Source organism: Pteropus medius, unplaced genomic scaffold (assembly GCF_902729225.1).
Source record: "Pteropus medius unplaced genomic scaffold, Ma_sr-lr_union100, whole genome shotgun sequence".
NCBI lineage: Eukaryota > Metazoa > Chordata > Mammalia > Chiroptera > Pteropodidae > Pteropus > Pteropus medius.
In genome coordinates this window covers 14623954-14645580 of record NW_024351543.1, presented here as the reverse complement: position 1 = coordinate 14645580, position 21627 = coordinate 14623954, and the positions used below count along the sequence as shown (strand labels likewise).

Sequence of the window (21627 nt, the reverse complement as noted above, 5' to 3'; positions counted from 1 at the left end):
TCTGACCTCTTTTTAAACCTGTTTTGGAACAGATCAGAAGGAATGCCTTCTCTGACCCCAAAGCGACCCTCTATTTGTGACCAATGATTGTTTTCTTTCCTTTTGGTGGTTTCCAAACAAATAAAATGTTTGTTGCCATCCTCTCACAAAATAGGAGGGCCCACCCAGAACATACTCTTTTTTGGCAAGAGACCCATCTAACGAAGCCTGCATTTTACGTACCTCTGAGGTCCAGAGAGGTGGAGCCACTTGCTCATAGTCAAATAGGTGGGACATGCCATGCCAGTGCCGCCCTGTTGGAACTCAAGTCTAACTTGACCCTACAACAACCCGCCTCACTAAATGGGGCTTCCTCACCCCTACTCCCACCCCAGAAAACACAGTCCGTGTGTCATAAACGTCACTTTGCATAACCCATACCTTTCGAGCTTTTTTTCAAATATTTCCTTCAGAGGGTGACGGGACGGTCACACTAATTCGTCTTGGCCAGAGACGCCAAATATCTCCCTTCTCCCATCTCCCGGCCAGGAGCCGTCACCTCGGCTCCACGGATGCCCGCGACACAGCCACTGCGTGCGTCTGGAGGCGTCTCGCCCTCAAAGTTCAGCGATTAAGTTGGTTCCTCACATTGTTCTCGGCAGGAGGGGCAGGAAATAACGCCGGGCTGCGGTGGCGGCCACGGCGGGCGGGGGGAAAGCTCGGGCGGTCTCTCAGGCAGTCCTGGCGGCCTCGCATCGATCTCGGGTCTAAGGTCCAGTCGGGTCAGAGTTCCCGCCACTCTTTCACGCTTTCGAGTCAGCACCCCACCCCCTGCCCCGGTTGAGGCTCAGAGGGCTCGTTCCTGGAAGCCTCTGTGTCCCGATGGGGCCCTAAAGCCCCGGTCGCCGTCAGGTGTAAAGAGACAGGTCAGCGGTGGCTGCCGCCGGTAGGAGGCGGAGCCTGACGGAGGCCAGGGCCGGGCGGGGGGGGTGCAGCGGGCGGCCAGAGCCCCGAGCCCCCTCCTCCGAACAGCCTGCCCGGCAGCCCTGGGCACGGCTTGGCCCCCTCTCGGCCTCACTGTCCCCAGCAACAGGTGAGGCGGTCGCGGGCCCGCGGCTCCTCTGCCGGACGGTTCCGCCCCCGCGCGCCTCGCGCCCGCCCCTCTCCACGCCCCCTCCCCTGCTCCCGGCCTCCGCCGCCTGCCTGGGCCGCCCGGCGGCCTCCCCTCGCTGGGTCTGCTCCTCCTCTCCGGCCCAGGGGCCGCCCTAGAGCCCACGCGCCGAGGAGCGGGGGTTGCCGCGCACCGCAGGACACGCGCGGCGACAGGTCCGGCCCCGGGAGGCGCCCCCGGTGCGCCTCCCTCCCCGCGCCAGCCGCGCTCCCCTCCCCCTCGCCAGGGTGCCCTCCCTAGCTCACCCCCAGGACTCAGGGCCGCTTGTCCACCCCCAGACGTGCCGGGGGTCCCCGAGGAGGGGCCAGCCCAGCCGAGGCGCGACCATGGAGGAGCCGCAGCGCGCGCGCCCGCATACCGTCACCACCACCGCCAGCTCCTTCGCCGAGAACTTCTCCACCAGCAGCAGCAGCTTCGCCTACGACCGGGAGTTCCTCCGCACGGTGCCCGGGCTCCTCATCGTGGCGGAGATCGTGAGTGCCTGGCGGGAGGGGGCGGGGAGGCGGGGGCGCAGACGGACCCGAGCGTGTGCTCCTGGGCTGGGAGCCAGCTGGGAGCCAGCTCGGATCCGCTGACCGGCTTCCAAGCAACCCTTTTTGCTCAGCCTCGCCTTCTTCCCGAAGTGCAAAACTCAGACCACCTCTCTGAACGAGGTCCAGTTGCCTTGGGCTCTCTTGGATAAGAGGATCGTGACCCTCAGAATCTGTTGGGGGAGAAACCCAACTTGCTGGGCCCTGTCGGTGGTCGTGGCATATCCTGGGAACAGGATGCTTGGTGGGCATGGAGTTCGTGTTAATGAGTGTCTAGAAAACCTGGCGCCACCCTTACCTGATCTCCTCGTGGGTGGCCTCCTCTCTAAAGCAAAGCTTTCCAAAGTTCAGGGGAGAGGAAAGGATTTATTCCTTTTCCAAATTATCTGCCTAGTAGTAAAATTGAGGTGAATCAGATAACATTTACTGAATAAAATCTGAGAGCCTCAACCTCTGAGGTCCAAACAGTTCTGTGGCACATCCTGGTTTAGGCTCAGAACATTCCTGGAGAGGAGGCTAGGCGTGGGCACTCTCTTCATAGAAGGACTTGGAAGCTGAGAGGTCAAGTGATTTCCTGAGCAGTCCCAGCCAGTCCTTCATGTCTGAGAAAGGACTGGAGCCCTAGTGGTGGCCACTGTTAGCCTTCACCATGTGCCAGCGACTTGTCAAGCTCCTTAGATGCTTTTGTGCCCTCATGTAATCCACACAACAACCCTTCCCTGTGAAGGTGGTTTCAGTTATTGTCCCGTTTTACATGTGAAGAAACTGAGGCATAGAGAGGGGAAGTAAGTCACACCTGGAGATGGCGGAGCTGTGATTCCAACCCAGGCTTGACTGTGGGAGCGAGCAGAGCTTTTCTAAACTGCTAATGGGCATTCCTTCCAGCTGTCTAACCAGCGCCCCTTCCACCATATCTCACATACTTTTCCTTTAAATATTCGTGGAATGGAAATCCAGCCTATTTGGGAGTAGAGAATGGAAGCCAAGATGGTGCACACGTGACTGAAAACTCTGGGAAACCTTCAGCAAAACATGTGTACATCAAATAGCATACTTGATCCTCCTGAATCTCAGACCCCACCCCAGACTGAATCAATCCCAGGTAGTTTCAGTGCAGATAAAGTTTGAGAAATGTTGGCTTAGCCCATCCCCCAGCTGGTTCCCTCAGCTGGTATTGACTTAAGAAGCCTCAATAAAAAGCTAAGATTGGAATCACCTTGCAGGGCCTGGCTTATGGGAATTCAGCAAATATTTGCTATGTGAATGAAGGAGTTGGCAGGCTCCCCTGCCCCATCTGAGCAAACAGAAGCTAAAATGACAGAGATGGGGCTTCTACCCTGGGGTGGATTTTGACCAGGCATAAAGTAAAATGCCTCTTGTTTTCTGATTTATGGTCAATATGTTCTATGTTCCACACTTTTTCAGAAAATAGGACAGTGAAGTAAAAAATATAAATGGCTCACAATCTCATCATTAGAAATAATCACTTGGTACACAGGCGTGTATCCTTTTAGATATAATTGTTTTTGAAAAAGAAAAACATGTAAGAAAAATTACCCTTATTAGTACTATAGTTGAGTTTTTATTTTTGACCAAACTATGTATGCTCATGTTTATAAAGTCAAATAGTCTTGTAGGCACAAATATGTTTCCCTCACCTCCTCCATACCTAGAGGTACCTACATTCAAATCCCTTAGCATTCTTCATAATATGTTTATAATGCTGTTTCTTGATATATTTTTTTTCCAATTGTAGGTGTTATCCATTAGCTTCCCACTGAAGGATGAGGCTTCAGCTGTCTGGACCACATCTTTAGCACCCCCACCATACACATACCCTTCCAGGCTCCCACTATATTTTGGGTTAGATCAACAGCGAGTGTCAACTTTAGGACACTGAGTAGTCTGTGAGCACTTTTCCTTTTCTGCCCAATTTCCTGGAGTTAGTCATTGTCTTTTTCCATTTTTTTTAGTTCTCTAGATGTTTAGTCACTAATTTTACCTTAGTTGTCTAAATCTCCTCTCAAGAAAACTGAGAGACATCAGACATTCTATCAAGGTCATACTCTGGACCAACCGCCTATGGGAGCCTCAGACCTGCTCCCACCTGGCCTGCTCACTTTGACACAGCTGATGGCCTAGAGTCTCCTGCACCATCACCCTAGAGATTCTCTTCATCCCTCTCCTTCCCATGGCCAGTGTCCTCTCTGTCTTGCCTTCCTTTGGGGGAACACATAGCCTCTAATAGTTTTCTAAGAAAGGATGCATGTATCAATTGAGATTTGCATCTTTCAAAATGTCTTGATTTGACCATTAATACATAATTAATAGTTTGGGTACAGAATGTTAGATTGGAAATTGTTTTTTTCTTCAGGATTTTTAAAGTATTTCTCTATTGTCTTTTGGTTATTCTGATTCTTTTAAGAAAATATTTATTCCAATCCTTTAAAAAAATATTTATAAGAGTTTATTTGAGCCAAAACTGATGACAGTTCCCAGGAAGCAAGATATCAAATGCTATATTTATTCCATTTCTTGATCCTTTTTTTCTTTCTTTCTGGAAGCCTGTAGAACCATCTTTCTTTTGTAATATCACAGTGATGTGCCTTCATATGTGTCCATTTTCTTCCATTATACTGGGGACCTGGTGTGTTCTCTCAATCAAGAAGAAACTTACCTATCTTGAAGGAGATTTTTAAATTTTTTTAATTTTTGACTTTGCATCTTCTGTTTTTTTGGGTTTTTTTTTTCCAGGAACTCCTTTAATACTTCTTTTTTTCCATGCATGTATTTTCTTATAAATTTTTCATGGATTTGTAACTTGCCGTGTCCTCTTACTATGAGCACTTTTCGGGGTCTGGGATATCTCACATTGTTAGTTTTCTGTCATAAGGAAGTACGGTTTTGATTTCCTCAGTTTTCTATTTTAAAACTAGCATGTTTCTAGGTTTTACCAGTGCTGTAGCAATCTTCTTTGTTCCCCTTCTTTCCACATTTGTCTATTGATTTTTATGAGGGAAAGTTCCTTAAAGTAGAATTGTTGTGTCAAAGAGTACACAAATTTGGTTTGTTAAATATTCTAAAATTATCTTTCCCCAAAGTTGTACTAGTTTAAACTGTCATCAGTAGTGTGAGCCTATTAAACTAAAGCAACTGTTTTAAATTAGAAAAGCTCTTAAAAATGTTCAGGATCACCTTAAATGCTATACTGTATTTTATTGATTCTAAAATGCTTTTTTGTTCATGTTTATTAAAACCGGCTCAGGATGCAGCTTACAATGGATAGTTTCTTGGATGTAATGGAATATGGTACCATTGATTCTTTAGTGGCAGGAGGTGGGGAGAGAGGGGCAGGTTTCAAACTATTGCTCTCAGCCCTGAGATTAAGATAGATTTGCCCCCACAAGAATGTTACTTTTCTGCCTTGGAAAAAAAAAAAAAATTGAGACAAAGAATTATTAAGAACCTGACTTTCTGCTTGAACCTAGGGGAAATGAAATAATAAAGAACAAAACACAATGTCTCTCCAAATTTATTGTCAAAATTGCTTGCCCTGGCTTTCTCAAAGGGCTGAGTGGTAGTAGCTAAGGTACCAAAACACTCTAAGCTGTGCCAGTGTAATGTTATTTTGAAACCAAATTGTAGTCGTTTCCTTTCTTTTAGAGTTTTATAAACTAGAAGCAATCTGGTACTCCACTGGTAGGATACTGTGATTTCATAACCATCACAAGTACTTGAAGAATAAAAGTGATTTGAATTCATTGCACCCTTCCAGTTAACTGTTATTGTTAACTGCAAAATGAATTATAGCATCCATGTAATAATGTTAGGTCACCTCTCATGTATTTACTGTCATGGGCAAACTTAGTTGGGGAAGGACAAACAGAGTTTACTGAGAGCTGGAAACTAAATTATTCTATCTTGTTGAGTTCTTTTTTAAAAAGGGCAACAGAGTTTCTATTTCACAAAAACAATATGTAGTCTTGGTAGAAAAATTAGAAAAATGCAGGTGAAAAAAACCCTGTAATTCTAGCCCCTACAGTGGTTTTTAGCAGATGTGGTACATGTCTAGGAGTGGGTAGGATTTTTTTTTTTAATTGGTTATTACACATGAAACTTACTTGATTTTGTTCACCAAGTCACCATGATAAAACATTTCAATAAATAAATAAATAAATAAAATTAGAGTGGAATTTCTCTTGGTATTTAGTGCTCTGGGGGCCAGGGATACTAAGTGTCATGAAGTACATGACACTTAGTCCCCAACAATAAGACTTGCCTCATGCCATCACTGTTAAGGAACTGGGTGAACCACTGTTTTACTCCTTGGAGTAAACCATTCCAGAATTTCTCTGGAGGTTATATGTTATTTATCTGTAATTTTTTTTAATGCATCACTTGTAAAGTACTTTTTGTTTACTCTTTTTGTTTACTGGTATGGCCATTTGCACTGGACAGCTTCCATTTGTCCCTCAGATCCACCTCCACCCTTCATCATCCTGCTCTGCACCCTGAAGGCAGACATGCACGCACTGTCTCAGAGCTTCTCTCTGATGTCCCACTGGATTCATCCAAAGGTGGCACCCACAGGAGGCTGTAGGGCTAGGGGAGAGCAGGGTCTGGGTATTCATTCCCCACTGGGTTTCAGCAGCTGGCTGTGTCCCTCCTTGGAAGGTGGGCTTCCTGGCAGCCCACTCCACACAGTTGTTTTCTCTGGCTTTGACATCTGTACACTCCCAAGTACTTACTATTGCCAGGTGCTACCCTGTCACTTGTGGTTTTCCAGTACCCTGTTTTATAAGTAATACCTTTATTAAACTCCACTCAGATTGCCCAATCTGAATATGCTCAGTTTCCTGCTGAGACTTGATAAATTACCTTTCCTCATCAATGATTAATTTTTTATAACATTCTTAATTGCCACATAATATTCCATCAATATCCAGGCTCATACTGTTCACTTTGTTTCTTTATGTTGTAACAGACATCTTTTAAACTAAATCTTTCTAAATGCTTTTTTAATGTTTTCTAAGGATGAAAATTTGTATTGAATGAAAGGCATATGAATATTCTTTAAAGCCAAGTTTATTGAAGTATCGAGTAAAATTCACCCTTTTAAATATAGAGTTTTGTGAGTTTTGGCATATGTATTTAAAAAGCAGCTTTGTTGAATTACCATTCATATCATAAAATTGATCATTTAGAAGTACAATTCAGGAATTTTTAGGATATTCACAGAGCTATACAAATATTGCCACTAAGAACATTTTTGTCACCTCAAAAAGAAACACTGTGTCTCTTAGCACTCCTTCCCCATTCTTCCCTTTCCTCAGCCTTTGGTAATCACTAATATACTTTTTGTCTCTATGAATTTGTTTACTCTGGACATTCACATAAATAGAATTCTACCATATGTGGCCCTTCCTGGCCAACTTCTTTCACTTAGCATATGTTTTCAAGGGATCATCCTTGCTATTGTATCTATCAGTACTTCATCCCTTTTATTGACAAATAATAGTCCATTGTATTATATATATATAACATTTTATTTATTCATCAGTTGTGGACATTTAGATTATATCCACATTTTGATTATTATGAATAATGCTGCCATGAACCTTTATGTACACGTTTTTGTGTGGACATGTTTTCAGTTCTCTTGGGCATTTACATAGGAATGGAATGGCTGGGTCATAATCGTAACTCTTTGTTTACTATTTCGAGGCACTGCTAGATTCTTTCCAAACTGGCTGCACTACTTTACAATCTCATCAGCAATATGAAGGTTCCAATTTTTCCACATCCTCACTAAAACTTGTTATTTTCTGTCTTTTTTGATCCTCGCCATCCTTCAAGGTGTGAAGTGGTATCTCCCTGTGGCTTTCGTTTGTATTTCTATACTGTCTAATGATATTCAGCTTATTGATCATTTGTATATCTTAGGAGAAATGTCTGTTCAAATCCTTTGCCATTTAAAAATTACATTAATTTCTTTTATTGTTGTGTTTTAAGAGTTCTTTATATATTCCAGATACAAGTTCTTAATCAGATATATGATTTGTCATATTTTTCTTCTGTGAGTTATCTTTTCACTTTATGTGATGGTGTCCTTTGAAGCGCAAAGGTTCTTAATTTGATAAAGTCCAGACTATGTATTTTTCCTTTTGTATGTTTGATATCATACCTAACCCAAGGTCACAATGATTTATTCCTATATTTTCTCCTAAAAGTTGTATAGTTTTATCTTACATTTAGGACTAGAATTTATTTTGAGTTAATTTTTGTATATAGTGTGAAGTAGGGGTATAAATTGATTCTTTTCCATATGGATATCTAATTTTCCCAGCATCATTTGTAGAAAAGACTGTTCCCCCATTGAATTATCTTGTCACTCTTGTTGAAAATTAAATAACCAGAAATGTATGGATTTATTTTTGGATTCAGTTCTCTTTCTATGTCTGTCCTTATGCTGGTACCATACTGTATTGATTACTGTAGTTTTATAGAAAGTTTTGAAATAAGTGCGAATCCACCAAATTTGTGTTTTGTTTTGTTTTGTTTTCAAAATTGTTTTGGCTATTCTGAGTCCCTTGCATTTCCATATGAATATTAGTATCAGTTTGTCAATTTTTGCAAAAGGCAGGTGGGATTTCAATATGGATTGTGTTGAACCTGTAGGTCAGTTTGGGGAGTACTGCCTTCTTGACAAAATTAAGTTGTCCAGTTCATTTCCATTTATTTAGTTCTTCTCTAATTTCTTTCAACAGCATTTCATAATTTTCAGCTTACACTTCTTTTGTTAATTTTATTCCTAAATATTTTCTCATTTTTGATGCTCTTGCAAATAGAATATTTTCTTAATTTCATTCTTAGATTGTTCATTGCTAGGTCATATAAATCCAGTTGAGTTCTATATCTTCGACCTTGTATCCTACAACTTTGCCAACCTCATTTATTAGTTTTTACAGGGTGTGTATGTGTATGTGTGGTTTGGCATATGTTTTTAAAAAGTTTTTGATATTACTGCCAAGTAGTACAGAAAGTTTTCCTTTTTTGCATTTCTCATCTTTTTTCTTTCTCCTATTTGTTTGGAAGTTTTGCTGTGTCTATTCTTTTAGTGGATTCCCTGGCTATCTTAACATGCAGACTTAGTCTGTGATACAGGTTAAAATTAATCAATATTTTTACCCTGCTCCAAAGCAAAAATAAAGATTTCAGAACTCTAATTTAGATGACTTCCCTCTCAATTTATATTTTCTAGTTCTTTAGTTCTATTCTCTGTTCCACCTACAAGCTAGGCATTTTAATTGCTGTTCACAGTCAACAATTTAGTTTTATCTACAACCCACATAGTTGCCTGTTATCTTTGCTCATTGTTACTTCTTATATCTCAGACCCGCTATCTGTTTTTGTTTTTCTGAAGATCTTTTTCTTCCTCATTCTTGAAAGATAATTACACAGGGTATAGAATTCTAAGTTGACAGTTATTTTTGTCTCCATTCATTGAAGATGCCATTCTTTTGTCTTATTGGTTTCCATGGTTGCTGTGGAAGTTGGCAGTCAGATTGCAATTTGCCATTCTTTTTTATATTTAGCTGCTTGCTTTCAAAATTGTCTTCGTCTTTGTATACAGCAATCACATTATGATATGCCTGAGACTTACTTTTATTTATCTTTGGGTTTAGTTAAGATTCTTGGATTCAATAGTCTTTCAAAAATATTGGAAAATTCTCAGACATTATCTCTTAAAATGTTAGAAATACTGTCCTTCTCATTTTATTTCATCTGAAAATCTAATTAAATAGGTCTTAGATCCTTAGACTCTGTTGTTCATGTCTTTTAAATTGATAATTTCCAACCCTCTGTTTCTGGGCAGCATTTTATTTATTTGTTTATTTATTAATTACTATATTTTTTGTTTTAATAATTCTTTCATTAGCTGTTTAATCCATACGTCCACTTTTCAATTTCAATTCTCTTACATTTCTAGAAATTCTTTAACTTTTTCAGTTCTGCTGTGTTCTTCACAACTTCCATAGACTTAGACCCAACCCAAATGAGAGACTGAATGTGGCTCTAAATTGAAAGGGATATTTTCCCCTGTGTATTCATTGCCAAGATTTTGATAGCTGTTATCTTGCTATTCCCTCGGGACAGTGAGTTGATTTCTTATCTACCCTAACATTAAAGGGGTAGCCTTTTAAGACCCAGGCTTTACTGAGGGAGCTAAGATAGTTCCTGTTAGACTTTTCACTTTGTTTGGACTTTTGGCTTTAATTATCTTTCACCAGCCAGCACCGAAATAGAACCTTGGCAAAGGATTTGAAAAGCAATTTCTCAAAGAAAATATGTGAAGGACCAATAAGGATGTGAAAAGATGCTCTATATCATTGTCTTTAGGGAAATTTAAATCAAAAGCACAGTGAGATACCACTTCACACCTAATAGGATGGCTATAATTAAAAAGGTAGACTGTAACAAGTCGGTGAGAATGTGGAAAAATTGGAACCTTCAAGTATTACTGTTAGGATTATAAAATGGTGCAGCCAATTTGCAAAACAGTTTGTCAATTCCTCAAAAGGAAAAACTTAGCATATGACCCAGCAATTCTCAGAGTATACACCCAACAATTCCATTCAGGGTATACACCCAAAAGAATTTAATGAAACATGTTTACACAGACACACACAGACACACACACACTGTATATGAATGTTTACAGCAGCATTCACAATAGCCAAAAGGTAGAAACATCGCAAATGTCCATGAATGAATGGATAAACAGAAGATGGTATACCCATACAATAAATTGTTATTTGGCAATAAAAAGGAACAAAATGCTGATACATACTACAGCATGGATAACAGTGGAAAACATTATGCATTATGCTAAGTGAAAGAAGCCAAGCACAAAAGGCCACATGTTATAGATTTCCATTTATATGAAGTGTCTCGATTAGGTTAACTCTGTCGAAACAGAAAGTAGATTAATGCTTGCCAGTGGCTGGGGGAGAGAGGAATAGGGAGTGACTGCTAATGGGCACATGGGGTTCCTTTGGAGATGATGAAATGTTCTGAAATTAGATAGTGGTCATGGTTGCACAGCTCTGTGAATATACTAAAAATCACCTCTAATTCATATGGCATATGAATTAGATCTCAAAAAAGCTTTTTTAAAAAAGATGGAAGCTCTAAGTTCCCAAGAGGTTCAAGAAACTTTGAGTGAAAGAACTAGCTTTGGCATTCAACTACTTCCGAGGATTCCCATTTTATTTCATTTTTGGCCTCTTAGAATTCTTTCTTCTCATGCCAGCTAGCTACATGTTTTAAAATGTTGTATATTTTATCCGTACTTGTTTCATTTGGGAGGATACCCAGCCTGTCACATCACCAGAAATTTAAGGCAGAATCCTTTTAATTTTTCAATGTTAAAAAAGTTCAAGTTGCTAAGGAAAATTATAAGAATGATATAATGAATTTCCTCGTCCATTCAGTGTGATTTTTTAAATATAAATATCCTGTTTCATCCTCCTCTCTTCCTGTGTGTCTGCTTAATATTTTTGTGGAACCATTCAAGAGTAGGTTACAAACATCATGACCCCAAATACCCCAGATATCTTAGCATATGTCTCCCAAGGACAAGAATATTATTCTGTCTAACCATGGTATAATCATGAAGTCCAGCAGATTTATCTTTGATACTAATACAATTCGCACTCAGATTTTACCAGTGGTCCCAATAATGTCCTTTATAATCACTTTTACCCTTTTTAAGATATAGTTCAGAGTCACACATTGCATTTAGTCGTCTCTTTAGTGACCTTTAACCTAGAACTGTTTCTTAATCTGTCTTTGTCTTTGAAGACCTTGACAATTTTGAAGAATCCAGAGGAGTCGTTTTGTGGAATGCCTTTCAAATCGGGTTTGGCTGGTGTTCCCTTGTGAGTAGATTCAGGTTATGTTGTCAGGAATTCGACGGAAGTGCTGTCTTTCTTAGTGAGGCATATCAGGAGGCACAGGATATTGGCTTGTCTCATGATTCATGAATCTGACCTGAACCTCTTTTCTGAAAGCTAAATATGGGCATATTTCTGAACAGAAATTTGAAGTCAAATTTGACAGAATTTGAAGTCAAACAGATCTGGCTTTCAGTCTTGGCCTTGCTACTATTAACTCTCTGATTGTAAACAAAATATTTGACCTTTTAAAACCACCTGTAAAATATATCTAATAGTACCTCCATCTTGAGATTATTGAAAAATTAAAAACGAATTCATGTAAATTGTTTAGCACAGTGACTGGCACAGTAAGAACTCCTAACTCTTGTTTTGCGGGGAGGTGGTGGTACTCACGAAGCCTCCCTGTCCCTTGAGAATATTGGTGAAATTGCTCAGAATCTGAGTACTTCTGTATGAAGAGCCTAAAGGCCTCCCATATACTTCCATTAATTTGCAAAGAGCCAGTGTTCTCTTGGTCTTCTCAGCCCTCTTACCCACCTCCTCTACCCTTTGGTATTGCCCATCTCCAGTGTCCATTAAGAAGCCCATTGGCCGGAATGCTGGATTCGTTTTAGATGGAGGCAGAGGCTCTTGGCGAATGCAAACAGACCTCTCACACTTCTCTCACATTCTCCTCCCCCTCTTGTTTTGTTTTGTCACCTTCCCTCTTGGATTACTCATCCTCTTTACCTCCAAATCCTTCTCTCTATTATGCAGAGTAACTCTATCCTGCTTCTACCTCCAAACTTGGATATCTTAACCCAGTGAGGGCCCCACGTAACAAAGGCTCCACTCTGAACTAAGAACTAACTCCCTAGAGGGCAGATGGCTCAATAAATAGGAACTTCTTTTCTATAACATGATTGTTTTTATTCTGTTTATTGTGCTACATGTGCAACAGTAATACCATGGTATTTCTCTTATCTTTATATCTTCTTGTGAGGGTAGCATGTGTTTTGAACCAGTATGAGCAACACCTTGATGGAAATGAGGTCCTGTGGCTGACCATGGACTTTTGCATAGGCCTTTCAACTGAATTCCTGGGGAGAAAGATGGGCTCAGCTGAAGTTGCTTCACTCAGGATCCTGCTTTTTAGAAGTGAGAATAAGCTGGGTCCCTGCACAGTCCCGAAGCCAATTAGGCTGTTTTCTTATAACCAGTCTCGTCGATGGGTCCCATGAAATGATCATCGGATGTTGCATCTTCTGTGTCTTATGCTGCCTCCCACTTTTTCTCCAGGGAGCAGTTTGTCTGGATGAACTCGTTTGGTGAGGCTACCAGACCTTCCATATGAAACTGAGGGATGTCTTTTTCACCTTTGATTTTTCGCATAAATAGTTGCCACATTCATATACTGTTGTCCATTTCTGTCTCATAAGAAATTGTTTAATCTTATAAAGAAGGGGGAAAGGAAGAAAGAAAGGGACAAATGTTCACCCTGTAAAGACCATTGGTATCCAGGGAGATGGAATAGCAGGCACATAAGACCCCGTAGTTGTCACTGCTGCCGACTTATGGGCTTAGGCAGTCAGTTCTACAGGGGAATGGAGCTGCTACGGGCATCATATTTGAGGGTGATGAGAGTTTGAGGGACTGTCTTATGTTGTCCATACTTGCAGGACTCTGAATATCTGTCACCGTTATTACCCCAAATTATGTTAATGAAAAGTCTTTGTTTCAGAGAAGCCTAGGGAACAGAAATGAGACTGGCCCCAGACCAGTTTTATTGGCCTATATTGTGTTGAAAATCAGAATTAGTTACCAATATGTAAAAGTCAGATATAAGAAAATCTAGATTTCCATGTTCTCTTGGAAAATTGAACAAACGCACAACATTGAACCCACAATTTCTCGTAGCAATAATCTTTTGGGGGTCAAGAAAAAGCTGCTATATGCATATAAAAGTTTTGGTTAAGATGCATGTTTGACTCTTGTGACAGACGATAAGTGACTTTAAACAAGGTAAACTTATTTTTCTCTCATTTGGCAGTCAAAGCACTAGTTGCCCAGGGCAGATATGAATGGTTCCATAGTGCCAGAGATCCAGCTGCTTCCGCCTTGTTTTCTCTGTCCTCTACAATGGGTTCCATTTTGGGGTCCAAGATGCTTTGTTTCCCACCATCATGTCTGCTCCAGCCTACATTAGGAAGGGTAGTGGAGGTTGCACCCCTTCAAAGCCCAGCCTAGAAGTTTCATGTATCATTTCTTCTCACATCCTATTAGGCAGAACATATTGGTGTGACCAAATCTGGCTCCAAATAAGGCTTGGAAAGCATGGTCTCCATCTGTATGGCCATGTGAATAGCTAAAATCCAGTTCTTACAAAAGGGAGAAGGTGAGATGGGTAGTATGGACAACTAGGACTCTATGCTGTGAATGGCCTTGCACTCACCTGTTTGATGCAGTGCTGGACTCTCTCATCTTCTCATAACCGAGGCCAAGAGTCATTGCCATTCACTGCTTTATACCTGATGTGTTTCCTTCATTTATGTTACTTGCTTGCTCCCTGTAGACATTTGAGGTTGTATTCTCAGCTCTGTCCTGATCATCTCTTTCAGTTTATTTCATGCTTTTATACTTTCTGTTGCCTCTGTTTAGAATTCCCTTCCCTCCCTTACAAGCCTGGCAAACTCCTTTTCAGGACAGCCCAGTCCCCTCTTTTCTTTCCCAAATTGACTTCTCTCTTCCTAGTCTCATCCTAATACAGAAACTGCTAATTTTACGTGATACCTTCTCATTTATTTACCTTTATATAGTCAATGCCCAGCAAAGCATTTGGTCCATAACAGACTAACGATTTTTACTGAACATTTAATGAGTGTTTGTTCAGGGAAAGACACTTTCTAGAACTTTAATAAATGTTATTTTTAAAGCCCCACAATGAAATAGTATATTAGTGATGGCCTTTCCAGTTATAGATGATGGAAACTTGGCCTAAACTGCCTGGAAAACAACAAAGAAAGGATCACTTATTGGTTCATGTATCCGAGAAATGGAAGTGTGGGTCTAGCTTCAGGCATGGCTGGAACCAGAAGCTCAAATGACATGGCCGGAACAAGGAGCTCAAATAATAGAACTCAGTCTCTCTTCCTCTCTTGGCCATGCTTTCTTCTTTGAAGGCTTTCTTCGCAGGAAGGCTTTCTCTGCAGGGTAGTAAAGATGCCACCCACGGTTCTGTATCATCCTTCCAGTTTACTGATTCCAGGAAAAAAAAAAAGTGGTAACCAGGTGCTGGAGGAAGTCCCTCCTTGTCCTGGCTTGGGTCATTTGGCCATTCCTGGTCCAGTCAGTAAGGTCAGGGAGATGGAGTACACTGGCCACATGTGCATTATCTGTCCACTTCTGGTACCAGCAGCTGAGGTCAACCCTACTCAAATGACATTGCCGAAAGAGTAGGTCTCCAAGGAGAAATAAAACAGGTAAAAACGTGTGCCTCCTATGTTTAGAACTACCTTTGTCCAGTTTTACAGATAAAGTAACTGAGGCTGAAAGAAGTTATGGTGACCTACGGTCAGAACCAGGAAGTGGCAGAGAGCAGTTCAAACCAAGTCTTCCTGACTCCAAATGGTAGGTTTTCCTTCACTGCACTTACCTGTTTCTGGAGTGAATGACTCTGGAACCCCTGGCTCTGGGGAAAACGCTGAGGTTTGATGCTCTCATTATGGCTGTCAGAACCTGGAAATATCTTGTAGCCCCAGCATGGCAGAATTGTGTGCGGAAGTATAAGCTATAAGCTCTGGTTTTTTTGGAACACTTCCAGTGGATATACCTGAAAATGTTTTGCTTGGCCAGCAAAAGAACTCATTTCACATTGGTGAAAATAGAAAGAATCAGGTGGCTAGAGTCTCTTTTTTTGCAATATTTTGTTTACTCTAGCACATGGACTCTCAGTGGAGGTGATATTGCTAGCAAGGGAGTGGAAACTGGTTGGAGGGGGCAAAAAAATCTTACTCTTTTTATGTATAAAGTACATAAAGGTACGATTTGTCTGTGGTATTTGAATTATATGAGGAGAGTATGCTATGGTGGATCCCCTCTTGAAAGCAACAACAAATTTCCCCACAAGGTCGTATATACCTGTAGTTGTCATTTCTTTTCTCTGCTCCCCTTTGCAGCAAAACCTCTCGAAAGACTTGTTATTATTCCCTGACGAATTCCTCTCATCCAGTTCACTCTGGAACCCACTCCAGTCAGCTCTGGTCAAGGTCACCAGTGATGTTCGCTTTGCCAAAGTCAGGGGTAAACTCTCAGTCCTCATCTCACCAAACCTGTGGACTACATCAATACTGTTTACCACTCTCTCCTTCTCTAAATCCCTTCTTTTCCTGACTTTGGGGTTACTGTCCTATGTTTGTTCTCTCTTACCTTGCTGGATGTGCTCCTTATCTCCTTTCCTGGTGCCTCCTCATCTCCCAGTTCCGATGTGGGCATGCCAGGGCCTGGGCCTCCAGCCGTTTCTCTCCTCTGTTTTACCCTCAGCCCCCTGTGATCTCCAGATCATGGCTTTAAACTCTCTACATCTGTGACTCTCAGTTTCTATCACCAGCCTGGCCCTCTCCCCTGAAACTCAGGTTTGTCTGTGCAGACACACCTTCTTGTATGTCTCACAGGCAATACTAAGGAGCAATTTTCAGGAAAAACAGGACAGAGAAATGTTCAAAGAACCCATGAGAATGCGGTCAGCAAAATCCAGACTGTGTCTATAAGACAAATGACCCAGTTTCTCCAAAAAACAAATTTTAAAGAAAAATAGTAACAGAGAAGAAGCCTGTAGGTTAAGAGCGACTGAAGAGAGAAATGTCAATCAGTTGTAACATATGGACCATATTTGGATGCTGATTCAATCAAATGGTAAAAAAAAAATTATTTTTATATATATATATATATATAGAGAGAGAGAGAGAGAGAGAGACAATCAGGAATATTTGAATATTGACTAAATATTGATGTTAAATATTGTTCATTTTGTTTAGCTGTGATAATGGTGATTTCGTTATATTAGAAAAATTTTCAAACAAAGTCTACCCAGAATGTCATCAGTTCTCACCACCTCAGCCAAACTAACATCCTCTCTTGTCTTATTTCTACAATTACCTCTTAACTGATCTCCCTGCTTCTAATCCCCCTCCCCCAACCCACCCCTAGTCTGTTCTCAACAGAACAGAGGGATCCTGCTAGGATGTGTCACATATGCCACTCCCCATCTCATCTGGAGGAAGAGCCAAAGTCTGCTCTATCTACAAGACCCTAAGTTCTGCCCGCCTCCTGGGTCAGCCACTACAGCCACTCTAGCCTCTTTGTGTCTGCCTTATTTTTTCTCCGCAATGTTTATCACCATCTGACAATCCGACATATGTGTTTTGTTTTGTTTTATTTTGTTTTGTTTTGTTTTGTTTTGATATGATACTACCAGTAGAATGTGAGCTATATGAGAGTAGAAACTGTATTGTTCATTACTATGTCCCCAGGACTTAAAATAGCTCCTTGTACATAATAGGCACTAAACAAATGTTTGTTAAAAGAAAAAAAAAAATTTCATGGAGGGAGGAGTGGAGTGGGCAGTGGCATTAGGAAAAAAACATTTTCAAAGGTTCCTTAGGGGCGGGGGACAGTAATGAAACAGATTGAGAAACAAAGCTTTGGCCCAACCCAAGGGCAGCACCTGGACATCTAGGGCCTACTCTTACTCTGGTTGCTTTTTATTTTTCTTTCCTCTTTTCTCATCATTGGTCAGTCCGAGTAGTTTTATTTATGACATCTGCATGTCGTACAGCAAAACTTTGCCAATTGGCTCTAACTGGGGAAAGACCGTTTGAATTTCTTTTTTTTGGACCAAACCGTGATCTCTTGAGCTCTTCCTGTGTAGCTGATATTCACCTGGTCGCAGTGGGGAACTGCAGCTGGCGTTGGCATACTGTGCCCTCTGGAAAAGTCACAGACTCGTAGAGACAAGGCTCTCACCCATAGTGGGTACATGTAAGCGACCAGCACACAGTAGGGGAGTTAATTCCCTTCCTGGCGCTCCCACTGGAGCATGCAACTCTCCCACTGGGAGAGTTGACTTTGGTACCTTTGTCCATGGGGTACTTGGCGTTTCAGGCTGGGCAGATGACCATTGTGTTGGAATGTCCCTCCACAGCAGGATATTTACCATCTCTTGCTCCCAGGATTTATCTTGACACCAGAAACATCTTCAATATGTTTCACACACATGCACACACACCCCATTTTGAAAACTGAAGTATCAGAGGGACCCTGAGGAAGAATAACAGACAAATGAAGGCAATCCATGCAGAAATCTGAATACACCATTGGTTTAGGGCCAGAAAACTATGCTCTAGAGTTGTTGAGGTGTCTTCGGTATCTTTTCTGAAGCTCATTTGTAAATACTCACTGGGTGTTTTATTTATAGCCCATTTACTTCTAAAAAGGGTTTGAAGTAGCTTTATGAGTATATGTAACTCCCTTGCAAATATGCACTTAGACTTAACAAATAGAAATGGAAAAACAAAAAAAGCTAGCCTGAGCCAACAGGAGGAAGCAGGAAAGTGAGCTCCGAGGTCTAGGACCTGCCTGTGATGGAGGGTCGTGTGCAGCCCGACACCTTCTTCCAGCTGAGTGCCCAGGGAAACAGGGGGCTCTGCCCCCATGGCTGCCACGCCGTACCTTACTATTACATTTTTTCCTTTGCCATCACATTGTGTTTTTAATTGAAACATCTAAGTAACTGATTCTACAGTTATCATTTTAAACATAGATATAGGACTTTTAGCAGACATTCTAGATGACTGTGTCTCTCTTCACCACTGGCCTGTGATCACAGCGCACAGAAGCCACGAACTGTGTCTGTTCATCACCATACTACTCCAGTACCTGGAAGATGAGGAACTCAGTAAATATTTTATGGAATAAATGAATGGTGTTACAGTTCTCCTTACTGGAAAGAAAGAAGCCAGCCAGTTGTTTGAGGGAGAGTTGTTTGTCTATTTTGGGGCTCTATTTTGAGAGTTCTCTCACGTGGGTGGTTATATTAAGAATGTGGGACGTGTCCTGGGTCTTGTTCTCAAGAAAACTTGGGAGAAACTTTAGACACAGAATTCGTGTGGCCTTTGCTTGTAGGGGGAAAGTTGAAGGCCAGGCACAGAAGAGCGGTTTAATGGAGGAGAGAGTCTGAGGGGCCCCAGTGAATACAGTTTGGCACATTCCTCCTGGCCAGCTGACCCGATTCAGGAGTAACGCTTAGGGGCCCCGGAGAACAGCTCCGAGACATCACTGCCTCCGTGGCGGCAGTGGGCACACGCCAGAAGTAGTTTGGTTTGTAGTTATGTGATGTAGAAGTAAAAAGCAGAGACTTTGCATAGAATTATACATAAATATATACCAGAAAAAGCATATGTTTAAAAATGAGTGAAATCTACATCAGCTCTGTAGACTAAGTGTGTTATGCCCATATCAAAGTCCTAGTTTTAGTAAAATACTCTAGTTCTGTAAGATGCCACTATTGGGAGAAGCTAGAAGATGGGAACAAAACCTTTCAGTCTTTTACTATTTATAGACTTCTTATGAATCTATAATTAATTAAAAATAAACAGTTTTCTGTCGTTGTTGTTTAAAAAGGCAGGGTCACTGGCGATGGAACTGGCTTCAATCCCATGCTACCCTGTGCTGAGAGGTGCCTCTTTTCTCTTACCAGGACGGATAACTACAGGTTTGCTGTTGGCCTTTCTCCCCTTGGGGATATAAACTCCTTGAAAACAGACACTGTATCCTGTTTTGTTCACTGCTAAATTCCCCAGCACCTAGCACAGTGCCTGGGACCCATTTTTTTGGAACTCACTCAAGCGTTTGAATGAAGTTAGCACAGGTGATTGAAATTCTCTGAGGCTGTTCTGTCATTGCTAAAATGAGAACAATGCCACCTCCTCAGGACATTGAGAGAACTAAATGTATGTAGTGTGAGTAAAGCTGGGGCCTGCTAGCGAGCAAAGGCTCTACTCAAGGGGTCAGCAAACTTTTTCTGTAAAAGGCCAGACAATACATATGTTAGGCTTCGCAGGCAGTGCAATATCTGTTGCAACTACTCACCTCTGCCACTGTAGCACAAAAGCAGTTATAGACAATATGTAAATGAGTGAGTGTGGCTATCTTCCAATGATACTTTATTGTGAACACGTAAACTTGAATTTCATATGGTTTTCATGGCACAAAGTATTTTTTTCCCCCTCAAACATTTAAAAATATAAAAAATGCTTTTAGCCTATGGGCCAAACAAAAACAGGCAGTAAGCTGGATTTGGCCCGAGGCCACAGTTTGCTTGCTACTGTAGGTTGCCATTTTGGGCAAGCTGGTTCTCCATGTAGCTGGCCACAGGCCACACAAGTCGTGGAAACAAGATAATCTGGTGGCAAATTAGACATTCTCCCTCAAAGGGGGATCTGTGTAATGGTTCCTCCCTGGACTGGGAGGAAGTTTGCTCACATGGCCTAAGCAAACCCAGTGTGCATTGTCCTCAGGAAGTTCCGCTTCCCACGTGAAGATTTAATAAATATCCTCTTGGCTCTAGGCACCTTGCTGTGAAGTGTTCTCTAGGTGAACTTGTCTGTCTGGTGGAAAGATCCAATGGATCGGGGCTCAAACCCTGCCTGAACATCATCTCGCACTCTCTGAGCTTGGTCAGGTCACTAAGCCCCTCTGGATTCAGTTGCTTCCACTTTACAATTAGAATGGTGACGTATAGTGGAGTCATGTTTGTGGCTGCTTCGCATCTCTTATTTGGGGCTACCTAATACCCATTAAACTCCTTTATCTGCCTAAGGTGGTTATACTGACCCAATACACTCTAACAAGTCGCTTGGAGAAGTGACACAAAACAATATGTGAAGAAACCAAGCACTTAACCACCATTTTTATTGTGCACCTTCTATAATATTTGAAGCTAGATGAGGTAAGGAAATTCCCAACTAGAATGGAGTATGGTAAGGTCGTCTCCATTTTTTTAGACACATTCACATATAAAGCCACTGAGTCCTCTCAATTTGAAGTTTTTCTTTAATTTTTTTGTCTTTATCAAAATCAGCATGACACATAAGCATACTTTTTTTTTTTGCTGTGTCAAAATTTTGCTTAAACCTCTCGGATACTTGTTTCTAAGCAGGTTGGGGACCAATGCGATACTGCTTTTACTCTTAAAATCATGAAACACTTCAGCTGTTAATACTGTTAAACTGTTGCTAAATGAATTATTTTCTATTCAAATAAATTTCAGTGGAGATCGATTGGGAGAAGCCGACTAGTAAAGTTTTATATTTTCTCTTTATGTATGACAAAAATTACAATTATTCTGCCCATTCAAAATAAAGTTAAATTAGAACATTAGACTTAGAGAAATAAAAGTTTAATAATATATATAAATGCCTCTTGGAAGGCTTTTACAGATTGGTTAGATTGATGGAATCGACAAATATTTTAGAAAATTATTCTTTTCATAAAAGTCCACATTATTTCATGATTCCCCCAACCTTATGAAGATGGCCAAATCCAAAAGGGTGGCAGAAGAGATGCTGATTCAGACTTTGTGCGTGAAGGAGATATGAAAATTATGTAGAGGGCGTTGGTAGGATGATAGGGAAAACCACCAGAGAATCTGGAATTTGGAAATAAATTCATATGCCAGCTGACCCTCACCAAGCAGCAGTACTCTGTGCTTGAAGTTTGGCAATGAAGGGTGCAATCTATTCGTGGCTTTTTAAAAAAAGCATTTGCAAAATCTTAACTCACGTGATATGTACTATTTACGTGACATGTTTTATTGTGGATCGTAAAACTATGGTTCCGAAAGATGACATCACTTGCCAGATATGGAGCTAGCCTTGAGATCTGAACCCATGCGGCCCAACTCTACAGCCCATGGTCTTTTTACAACATCACTTTGTTTCCCTGTGTCCAGGAC

At 41.3% G+C, this 21627-nt stretch overlaps 1 protein-coding gene across 2 annotated transcripts in view; it reads left to right on the top strand.

The window, feature by feature from the left end:
* Positions 1-724: 724 nt before the first annotated feature.
* CMTM8 (CKLF like MARVEL transmembrane domain containing 8) overlaps positions 725-21627 on the top strand; it is a 78065-nt gene continuing 57162 nt past the window's right edge. Inside the window, exons 1-2 of one of the 2 annotated variants that reach the window (XM_039843461.1) lie at positions 725-905; positions 1429-1623. In XM_039843461.1, the coding sequence (XP_039699395.1) occupies positions 1477-1623 (147 nt within the window). In that variant the 5' untranslated portion in view covers positions 725-905; positions 1429-1476. Of the gene's footprint in view, positions 906-926; positions 1073-1428; positions 1624-21627 lie in introns of those variants that run through there. The other variant, XM_039843460.1, reaches the window with a different exon arrangement.